This window comes from Tasmannia lanceolata, unplaced genomic scaffold (genome assembly GCF_043159265.1).
Source record: "Tasmannia lanceolata isolate RefF3 unplaced genomic scaffold, GAP_Taslan_0.1 ptg000020l, whole genome shotgun sequence".
Lineage (NCBI taxonomy): Eukaryota > Viridiplantae > Streptophyta > Magnoliopsida > Canellales > Winteraceae > Tasmannia > Tasmannia lanceolata.
The window spans coordinates 21,931,653-21,942,942 of NW_027518697.1; the positions used below are offsets into that span (position 1 = coordinate 21,931,653).

Consider the following 11,290-nt stretch of genomic DNA (forward strand, 5'->3'; position numbering starts at 1 on the left):
ATAGGGGGGCTACGCACTCGAGCAAAGGGATTGGACTCTCCCTCTCTTCTGAACTGGTCTGGTAACTTAACTTAGCCCTCTCCCATTCCCCGTCCATGATCTGTGATTGCCCGTCTCTGACTGAGTGTCGAAGTGGCCGTCCGGAGCCACAACTCCGAGCCCACTGACGCTTTTTCTGTGAGCGCAGGATTACAAGTTCTGCGAAGCTAGTTCGTGTAGTCAGATTTTGGGCGACATTAGATTGGCGTCATCCATGGGACCGACTATGCCAAAGTCGAAAGCTACCTCCCAACTCAACGGTGGAATGGTTACGAGAAGCCAAGCAAGCCAACAAGACCACGAACCAATAGAGGAGATGGAAGAGATGATTACCTCCGGCGACACTCCGGTAACAATGACCGCCTTCAATCAACTCACACAGCAACTTGGAAGTGTTGCGGTCGCCCTCCAGCAAGTGCTCCAAAGGGTCCCCCTCCAACTGGCGGCGCCACCTCCGCCCGTGAATACGCCGGTCGGAGGACTTCGTCTCGTCGAAATTCCAGAAGAGCAAGGATCCTCAGAGGAGCGAAACCCTCGGAGTCAAAGACCCCATCAACGTCAACAAGGGTCTGCTTCCATCACCAGCCCACCACCCGACCATCGTTGTGATGTTCGGCATCGAAGGGGTGACAACTCAATGATGGAACCGGCGAACCTTGCCCACCGAAATGAGAATCAAATACCTCCGCAAATAAGAAGCCCAATGAAAAATATCCAAACAGAAGAAAGCCCCGCCATCATGGCTGAACTCCAGCGTCAGATAAGAGAACTTCAACAGCAAATGAAGACACCGTGTGATCCGGACTTCCTGGCGGAATGGGATAGTGAGATCGCTTCCCCGTTCACTCCGAGAATCGCCAATGCCTTTGTCGCCACAAATTCGGACATGCCTCGGTTGGATCTCTATGATGGGTCATTAGATCCTCTTGAGTTTCTCCGAACCTACCGCCGCGCGATGATAATCAGAAATGCTTCTGACGCGACGATGTGCAAAGCCTTTTCCGCCTACCTGAATAAAAACGCTAGCAATTGGTTCAGTCGATTGCGGCCCAACTCCATCGAGTCATTCCATAAACTTGGAAAGGAGTTTGTCGCTTACTTCATTAATAGTTGGCCCCGAAAGAAACCGGCCGACGCTCTCTTGGCCCTGCGGCAAGGAAAGGACGAAACGTTACGGAAGTTCATCCGTCAGTTCCGAGTGGAACTCCACCACTAAACTTTGATATGGTTCGCGCCGCACTCCGTCATGCCATCAGAGATAGAGACATGAAGGTCGCCTTGAATGTAAATCCTCCTCGTGACCTCCGCGAACTCATGGATACTACGGACAGATACATCAACAATGAGGAATCATTCGCCATGGAAAGGGAGTTGGAGAACACTCGAGGAACTGAGAAGCGAAGAGACGACTCTAGGGCGCTACCGAATCAAAAGCATGTGAGGAATAACGATCGATAAAGTCGTCGTGCCCCGAATCCCTAATTTGACAGGGTCAACTACACTCCACTGAACAACACCATCTCAAACATCATGTACGAAATCCGTGATAGAGAACTCGTACGATGGCCTGAAAAGATGAGAAATGCGGGGAAAGGCAAAAGCTCTAACAAATATCGTCGTTTCCACCAAGATCATGGGCACACCACCGACAATTGCTATCATCTGAAGAATGAAATTGAAAGGATTGCAGGACGAGGAAGGATTGACCGTTACCTTCAAAATCCCCCAAGGAACCAGCAGCGCCCACGATCCGAAGTTCACCGACCGAATGAACATCATCGCTCACCAAACCACCAAGTTGAAAGTAGTCGGCAAAGAGCCTCGGACCAGGAGGAGGCGCCAAAGATCATTAGAAATATTGACATCATCTATGGAGGCCCGGCGTCCGGAGGGCCAACAGACGAAGGGCGCGCTCTTTATGCGAGACAGGTCAACTCCATAGAAAACCCCCCGAAGAAGGTAAGAGCTGACCCAAGCACCAGTGTGCCTATCACCTTCACCAAAGCAGACTATGGAAAGATAGATCGACAGCACGAAGACGCTGTGGTAGTCTGACTCAACATTGCCAACTGTAATATGGGGCGAATCTTGATAGACACTGGAAGCTCAGTCAATGTTCTCCATCAAAATGCCTTCACCGAAATGGATATTAGCAGTGATAGGCTGGAACCCGTTGACTGGTCCATCTTCGGATTCTCCCGGAGGAGAAGTCAAAGTGCGAGGGAAAATCAAACTCCCCGTAACGTTTGGCACTCACCCAAACCAACGCACCATGATGCAAACTTTTGTAATAGTCCGTGTATGTTCCACTTACAATGGAATCATCGGAAGACCAGCACTGAATGAACTGGGGACAGTAGTTTCCACTGCCCACTTGAAAATGAAGTTTCCCACCAAACTCAGTGTGGGAGAGGTTATCGGCGACCAAGAGAAGGCCCGCGAGTGCTACGCCGCCTTGTTGAAAAAGAAAAAAGCCGCCAAAGAAACCTTCTCCATAGGCGGTACCGACCCTCGAGTTGAGGTTAAGCATGGCGAACCGGTTGAAGAACTCATGAAAATTCCCCTGTTCTCTGGTACCGAAGAACAAACCGTCCAAATAGGTTCTCTCCTGTCAGGTAAGCTTAAAACCAACATTGTCAATTTCTTAAAGATTAACTTGGATGTCTTCGCCTGGTCCGCCTCCGATATGTAGGGAATCCCCTCCGATGTTGCTGTCCACAAACTGAATGTGGATCCAAACTCCAAACCTGTGAAGCAAAAGAAACACAACTTCGCCGCCGAAAGACAAAAGCACATCAAGGAAGAAGTAGATAAGCTCTTTGATGCCAAATTCATCAGAGAGATTCGCAACCCGGAGTGGCACGCCAACGTTGTGATGGTCAAGAAATCCAACGGTAAATGGTGAATCTGCATTGATTTCACGGACCTCAACAAAGCATGTCCCAAGGATTGTTATCTGCTACCGAGGATCGATCACCTCATCGACGCCACCGCCGGGCATGAGATGTTAAGCTTCATAGATGCCTTCTCCGGATACAACCAGATTCAGATGTACGGCCCCGATATTCTAAAAACTTCCTTCGTCTCCGATCAAGGATTGTTTTGTTATGAAGTTATGCCATTTGGCCTCAAAAAATGCTGGTGCCACATACCAACGTCTCGTCAATAAGATTTTTGCCGAACAAATTGGGAAGTACATAGAAGTATATGTGGACAACATGATCGTCAAAAGCCTCGAAGCATAGAACCACATCGCCGACCTCGAAGAAGCTTTTGTTGTACTCCGGCGGAACCGAATGAAACTGAACCCAACCAAGTGTGCTTTTGGTGTTACCTCCAGGAAATTCCTAGGCTTCATGGTGAGCCAGCGAGGAATCGAAGCCAATCCCGAAAAGATAAAAGCACTATTAGAGATGATGGCACCAAAGGAAGCCAAAGATGTACAAAGACTCACCGGTAGGATCGCAGCCCTCAGCAGGTTCATGTCAAAATCTGTCGAAAGGTGCTTGCCCTTCTTTAGAACTCTCCGAAGCATGAAAGACTTTTGATGGATGGAAGAATGTCAGACGGCCTTCGACCAGCTGAAGTTATATCTTTGAGAGCTTCCCTTGCTCTCAAAGCCGGTACCTGGGGAAGACTTGTACCTTTACCTAGTTGTGGGGCCCGCCGCGGTAAGCTCCGTACTCGTTCGGCAGGAAGGGAAAGCGGAGCAACCTATCTACTACGTTAGTAGAGTACTCCATGACGCCAAGACTCGATACCAGGAGATTGAAAAATTTGCATTCGCTGTCATCATCTCTGCGAGGAAACTTCGTCCATATTTTCAAGCTCATCATGTCACCATACTCACCGACCAACCTCTCCGGAAGATATTGTAGAAGCCCAAAACTTTAGGACGTCTAATTAATTGGGCGGTTGAATTGGGCGAATTCAACATCCAAATAAAGCCCCGTCCAGCGATCAAATCCCAGGTGCTTGCGGATTTTATTGTGGAACGCACGGTACCCGAAGATCCAAGCGTCCCAGCCGAAGAGCCGACTCTCGGCCAGCAGAATCAAACTCCACTATGGATGTTGTACGTGGATGGTTCCTCCAACGCTGAGGGTAGAGGTGCCGGTCTAGTCATAACAGGACCAGATAATTTTCTTGCTGAGTACGCCTTGCGCCTTGATTTCAAAGCTTCTAACAACGAGGCAAAATACGAAGCCTTGATCGTGGGAATTGCTCTCGCCGCCGAATTACTAGTTGTTCGGATCAGAGCCCACAGTGATTCCCAATTGGTAGTCAGCCAAGTAAATGGCTTCAGCGAGGCTAAAGAAGAGCGAATGATCAAATATCTGAAGAAGGTGGGGAATGAAATCTCCACCTTCAAAGAATTCCAAATAGTTCAAATCCCCCGAACCTTAAATACCCGCGCCGACGCTCTCTCCAAAATGGCCTCATCTGGGAGGTTTGAGCCAGGAAACATCTACACTGAGATCCTCCCCCAGCCCAGCATTGAAAAAGAAGAAATCCTGCAAATCAACGAGGAACCCAGCTGGATGCATCCTATAGTACAATACTTGAAAGATGGTGTCACACCCTCGGATAGAAAAGAAGCTCGCCGCCTGGTCGCCAAGGCTGCCCATTACATCCTCGACGGACAGGGGTTGTACAAGCGATCCTTTTCATGGCCTTTGTTGAAATGTCTCCGACACTCCGCCGTGGAACTCGCCATGAGGGAAGTCCATGAAGGAATCTGTGGCGATCACTCGGGCGGGAAAGTATTGGCTCATAAGATCCTTCGCCGAGGTTTTTTCTGGCCCACTCTCCAGCAAGACACATCTGATTTCGTCAGAAAATGCGAGCAATGCCAGAAGTTCGCTACCGTACCTCGTCTCCTTGCAGTTCCATACAAACTCATCTCCAACCCTATCCCGTTCGCTATGTGGGGAATGGATTTGTTAGGGCCCTTCCCTAACTCGATTAAGGGACACCGAATGATGTACGTCGCCATCGACTACTTCACCAAATGGGTCGAGGCCAAGGCGGTGAAGAAGATTACTTCCGGAGAGACGAAAAATTTCTTCTATCATGACATCATTTGCAGGTTCGGTATTCCACGGACTCTTGTGACCGACAACGGAAGCCAATTTGCGAGCCGAAGGTTCAAAGATTTTTGTGGAAAACTCGGTATCGACCAACGATTCACTTCAGTCAGTCATCCATAGGCTAACGGACAAGTGGAAGTGACCAATCGAACTCTCTTACAGGGGTTGAAGAAACGCGAAGAAAATGCTCGAGGATTATGGGCCGACAAATTACCGAGTCTCCTCTGGGCCTACCGAACTACCCCTAGAACCACAACAGGAGAATCACCATTCAGCCTCGCCTTTGGAAAAGATGAAGTCATACCCGTTGAAATTGGAGCCCACTCTCCGAGGCTTGAAGCGTACGGTGAAAGGGCCAATCCCAACCACCTCAGAAGCAGTCTCGACCTTATAGAAGAAACTAGAGAAAAAGCGAGAGTCAGGATGGCCGCGTATCAACATAGAGTCGCCCGATACTACAACTCCAGGATGAAGGAGAGAGCAATAAGGATGGGCGACTTGGTGTTACGACGATCCGAAGTCTCCGACCCTCGCAACTTGGGAAAGTTGGCTCCCACTTGGGAAGGACCCTACCGCGTCTCACGCACTCTCCAGCCAGGATTGTACCAATTGGAAGACTTAGAGGGCAACCCCATTCCTCGCACTTGGCACATTTCGAATCTGAAGAAATTTTACCAATAGGCAAGAGTGTAATTCGTTTTGATTTCCTTATTTCCAATAAGTCTATGTGTTTGTTCTTTGTCTTTGTGATATTGCAGACATGTAATCACTCTCCCCAATTAATAAAATCTCCTCTTCGATTCTTCATTCGCAAGAACGATTACCCCCTAATATCGACAAATCTCAAATCTCAAATCTCCAAACGAAATAAGCTATGAACGAAGAGTGAAAGATACGACCCATAAACCGATGCCCCGAGAGGCTCGGTAGAGCGTCTATCTACTTAAAAGATACCACCCATAAACCGATGCCCCAAGAAGCTCGGTAGAGCGTCTATCTACTTAAAAGATACGACCCACAAGAGGCTCGGTAGAGCGTCTATCTACTTGAAAGATATGACCCACAAACTAGTGCCCGAAGAGGCCCGGTAGAGCGTCTATCTACTTAAAAGATACGACCCATAAACCGATGCCCCAAGAGGCTCGTTAGAACGTCCATCTACTTGAAAGATATGACCCACAAACAGTGCCCGAAGAGGCCCGGTAGAGAGTCTATCTACTTGAAGGATGCGACCCATAAACCGATGCCCCGAGAGGTTCGGTAGAGCGTCTATCTGCTTAAAAGATACGACCCATAAACTGATGCCCCAAGAGGCTTGGTAGAGCGTCTATCTAGTTGAAGGATGCGACCAATGAACCGATACCCGAAGAGGCTCGGTGAAGAGTCTGTCTATAAAATACTTCGAAAAACAAATCAATGTACCGCCAGAATCAGAGGAAAATTTACTATCGCCAGCCAAAAAGTAAAAGTGTTTCAAAAGCACCACCATAAGTAGGGATCGCCTCGAAGGACCCCTCCAACCACACACCAAAATAAAATTATGTTTTTACAGACCAGTTCATGAAAATGATAATAAAAGGAGAATTGCAAGGGCTCTGCCCCTAGACATCCTTCTCCAAATCCTTTCTAGTAGAAGGCACAATGACAGGCGGTGCAGAGTATTCCACTTCCGGAGAGGCAACCATTGGATCCGCCACGTTCGTTTCAATCGCCTCAGAATCCTCTCCCTCGAAAAGTTCGGTCCCCGACGGCCTTTTCAGCCTCCCAATTGGAAAACCAGAGTCTATGGCCTTAATCTGGTTTTGACAATCGATGAACCCGTTCGCCTCAAATTCCAGAATGTGGAGCGCCATATCCGTCTGGTATTCTTGAGACTGCCGAAACTCGGAAATTGTTCGGGACCGAATTTCCTCCTCTCTTTGCGCGGTCTATCCCGTGCCTCCTCAAGTTCAGCACGAATCTCCTTTTCACGGACAAGTTCGTCCCTGACCTTTTGGAGCTCAGCCTCGGCATTCGCCTGAACGTTCACTAGGGAATCCTCGAACACCTTCTTATCATTTGCCCGAGCATCCGATTGATTCTTCACCTCCTTGGATGCACGAGCATAGAGAGAATGGTACTTGTCTATGCGCCGTGAGGCGTGAGCACAAATATCTGACAACTACAGGCAAAAAGAAAAAGGTAAATGTTTGCAAGAACCAAAAGATATTCGGAAAAGTAAAAATAAAATACGCACCTTCTTCGCCAAAGCGACCATGTCCCGGCCCAAGGCGGAGTGCGAACTTCTCTCCAAATCCGCCGAGTCTCTCGGCAAGACACTCGTCATCGCCATCTCAACGGCCACCCTCAGGTTGCGAAGGGCAGAATCTTCAATACCACCTTCCAGTTAGGGTCGAAATAAGACCCCTGTTGGGTCGCCTGATCCCTTGGAAGAACTCCCAGCTTAAAATAAGCCTGAGTTCCCTCGCAACCCTCAACATGCGAAGTCTCCTGGCTCATAACTTGGCCTTTACCCTTACCCTCCTCCTCTGCCGACTTACCCTTTTTGCTGGGGCTCTTCTCCAGCATTTCCGCCTGCTGCTTGCTATGTATGGACTTCTCCGGAGATGTGGCACCCTTAGTCCCCACATCCAGGGCCGACCCTTTGCCGGCCTTAGCTGCCTAGCGCTTCATGGATCTGTCCTGTTTTTGCCGAGCCACTTCCTCGGCCTTCAACCTCCTTGCCTCCTCCATGGCCGAAGCAAAAGTATTAGCGCCCGACCCTTGTGCTGCCATTTCTGCAATAAATTCAGGAAGCAAATTACAACACAATGAAAAGGAAACAAGCAAAGAGTACGGAAAAGAAAGTCAGAAAAGAGAATCACCAGACTGACTCTCGTCAGCACTTGTTCCGTATTCCTCCCCCCTTTCCTCACCTTCGCTCTGAGCCTCGTCCTCCGAGTCTAACACGACGTTGCTCAAACCAAACTTTACCAGTACTTGTTCGGATTTGAAATCCCGTACATCGAACCTCTCCTTTCCCACGTCTACACCCCTACCTACGACATCAATGAAAACTAACTGACTCAAGGTCCCTAGAGAAAACTTCAAACCCATCTTCTCCTCGTTGGGCTCTCTCCAATCGAAAGGGAATCGCCACCCGGCTGTTGGAGGTGGTTTCACAAAGAAGAACTCATTCTTCCATCGTTTAATGGAAGAAGGAGCCCCGCCCATGATCATCAGTGTCCGCCGCTGGGCCACATCTACCCAGTCCCCTTTCATCTTCAAGAGGAAACATTTCCGAATAATATCCAAAGAGAGGGGGCTTTCACCATTTTACTTTTAACTATGTACGCCAGGAGACCCCTCCATCCATTTGGGAAAATTTGGGACGGTGCCAAACCAAAGAAATTGAAAAAGTCTATTAGCATTGGATGAAGAGGGAAGCGAACGCCCGCTTCAATAACCTCCTTATAAAAGGCTGTCTCCCCCTTCACGCCGCTACTACACGCTTGTTCGTCAGGAGTAGGAAGTCGGACTTCATAGTCGTCCGGAATATGATACTTCTCCCGCAGACGGTCAAGATTTGAAGATTGGAGGATGCCCATTGAGCTCATGGCAACTCCAGGTCGATACGCCCTGCGGGAGGCGCGTACGGCTTATGAAGTTCCACAGATTCCTGGGCCAAAATTCTGACCTGAGCGTCCATCGGTGCCAAGCGAGAATTGCTCCTATCCTCCCTCAAAGCGGCAATTACGGGAGCATCGCTTGGAACTGACTCTGCCGCACCAGGAGGTTCGACGGGAAGAATCGGATCCACTTCTTTTCTTGGCCGTGGTGCTACCCTCTTCATGGACCCTCCGCTCTTTGTGACCGTCGTGTCACCGCCAACTTCCTTGGCCTTAATTTTAGGCCTTATCTCCGACGGCCGCCCCAAAGCGCTCTCCACTTCCATTTCCGACAAGACTTGGGGAGAAGGCGACGATTCCTCCATCCCCACGTGCTCAATCAACCGATTTTTGTGAATCTGTTCTCCGACATTATTACTTTAAATAAATGAAATGAAAAGTTCGGGTTGAGAAACGGAAAAAAAGACCGTGAAGCTCGCCGGAGAAGACGAACCATCACCTTGAAAGAAAGGGGAAATCAATCCGAGAAAAAACTTCGAATCTTCCAAATCTCTGATTAACGTAAAGGAGCAAAGCAAAATGGGAGATTTCAGCAGAAAGAGAGAGATGATCCACCGGAAAACCTGTGAGTATCTCGCCGAAATGAGGGAAGAAGAGAAAGAAAGAGAAAATGGAAGAAAAAAGAAAAATGGGCGGGCTTTTATAGGTCCACCCGCGGGAAAACTCAAAAGTCACGTCACTCTGACGTTTTGCGACATGTGGCTCCTCATTACACGCGCACAATCACCAAAGTCATTAATACGATGTTTCACCATCATTGTTTAAAGCGCCAAACTACAGTTCCCCGAGAATCGCAACCATTACACGTGTCTCCTCGAAATACTCCTCGGGACGAATCAACCATCGCTTATGAAGTAAAAAGTCCCTCGGCACCGAACATCGTTTGATGAAGTCGAGCGTGCGACACACTCAAACTATGTTACGTCCGCTACAAGGTCAGAATACACCCGGGGCCGAATGTGCTCATTTGTGCCATGAGCATTACTCCAACTGAAACGACGGTCCTTCGCATGGTGATGCGTAAGTCGTGATGTTCGATTCCGACTGTTATTAATACTAAGTTCACATTATATCTACAAGCTACTTGCGACATTGAATACAAACATTACAAGGAGACATAAAAAATGACAAAAATCCTTTTATTCACAAGTAAAAGAACCTTTACAAAAGGTGGGCTTCTAGGCCAGATACAAGAAAAAGAAAATACATTCGGGGTCGTGCTAAACTACGGCTAGTTAAAAAAAGACAGAGGGGAATTGTAAAGAGTCGACGCCCGGAGCTTCAGTATCATACGTCTGGTGAACCGCCAAGCGCTACCGGACATCGGACCTCAGCATCGCCACGGCACCCACTTGGCACGACCTTCTTTGCCCCGGAAGGAGGCTTCAAAACCGACTGTGCCAAGGTCGTGGCCGAAGGTCCCAGCATTCGCCCGGATCTTCCTCCGGATCTTCTTCAGGGTCCTCCTCCGGTGAATTCGCCTCCAGATGAGGCTCGAGACAGGGCGACGCGGAGCCAGCCCTCGTGCCACCTTCGGTCACTCCTTGCAGCATCATCTTCAGGGCCTCGTTCTCCATCTCCAACTTCTCGACTTTGGCCCTCACCCGGAGAACCTCCAAGCCTTGCTGGAGAAGTTGATCCGCAACGAAGTGGGGAACGTCGCCAGGAGCAAGGAAATCCCTGGGAGCGGTGGAACCCGAACGGTCTGGGGTCTCCGCCTTCCACTTCTTCTTACTTTGGGGGCCGCGACTCTCCCCCTCAGCTCTAGCCGATAAAGAAGCCACCGCCACCGGAGTTACCATTTCCGGTGGACTAGGCTCCACCGCCGGCGAACCTTTCAGCCTTTGTGACCTCCTTGTTCTACGGGCCACCGGTTCCTTAGCGACGGGAAGCTTTTCTCCATCTCCATCTCCATCCGAAAGCGACTCCACTTCCACCGCCGGGGCTATCATCCCTAGTTGATCATCATCGGCGGCCTCTTGAGACATTTTCGACAGAAAAAAGATAAAGGGGGGAAAAGAAAAAGAAAGAGATGACGGATACCTCTCCCCCTCACCCCCCTTTTTATAAGGGTCACCAGGCGAAAATATCGAGCGGGATTTAATGTCCCGCCGATTTTTGAAATCTCCCATAAAGCGGGAAATAATGACCCGACCCGTTTTTCGAAAAAAAAAATAGGCGGGAATTAAGTGTTTTCGCCGTTTCCCGAAAAACCCTAAGGATAGAATGACGTGCCTATTAAATGACGCGACATTGAATCTGCCCGCCGATTCCTTAAAAAGACGCTTCGACTCCATCACCTCCAGAAGGTCGACACCGGCCCACCACTTGAAAATTTAGCTACTTCCTTGACCCTTACAAAGGGACAAGAAAGTAGGGGGCAGTATGTTAGGGGTAAAATCGGTATATCCGGCACCGAACCTCAAACCCCTTCTCCATTACTCAGCTGAGTCGACACAGTCCCCGCAGCAACACTTGGTAACGAACATTGAT

The 11,290-nt window shown here is 49.1% G+C and overlaps 2 protein-coding genes across 2 annotated transcripts; both read left to right on the forward strand.

The window, feature by feature from the left end:
- Positions 1-2,167: 2,167 nt before the first annotated feature.
- On the forward strand, positions 2,168-2,731 carry LOC143853886 (uncharacterized). The gene has a single exon (XM_077363585.1). It carries the CDS (start codon positions 2,168-2,170, stop codon positions 2,729-2,731), a length of 564 nt encoding a protein of 187 aa, XP_077219700.1.
- Positions 2,732-4,109: 1,378 nt separating this feature from the next.
- On the forward strand, positions 4,110-5,249 carry LOC143853887 (uncharacterized). The gene has a single exon (XM_077363586.1). It carries the CDS (start codon positions 4,110-4,112, stop codon positions 5,247-5,249), a length of 1,140 nt encoding a protein of 379 aa, XP_077219701.1.
- The last annotated feature ends 6,041 nt before the right edge of the window (positions 5,250-11,290 follow it).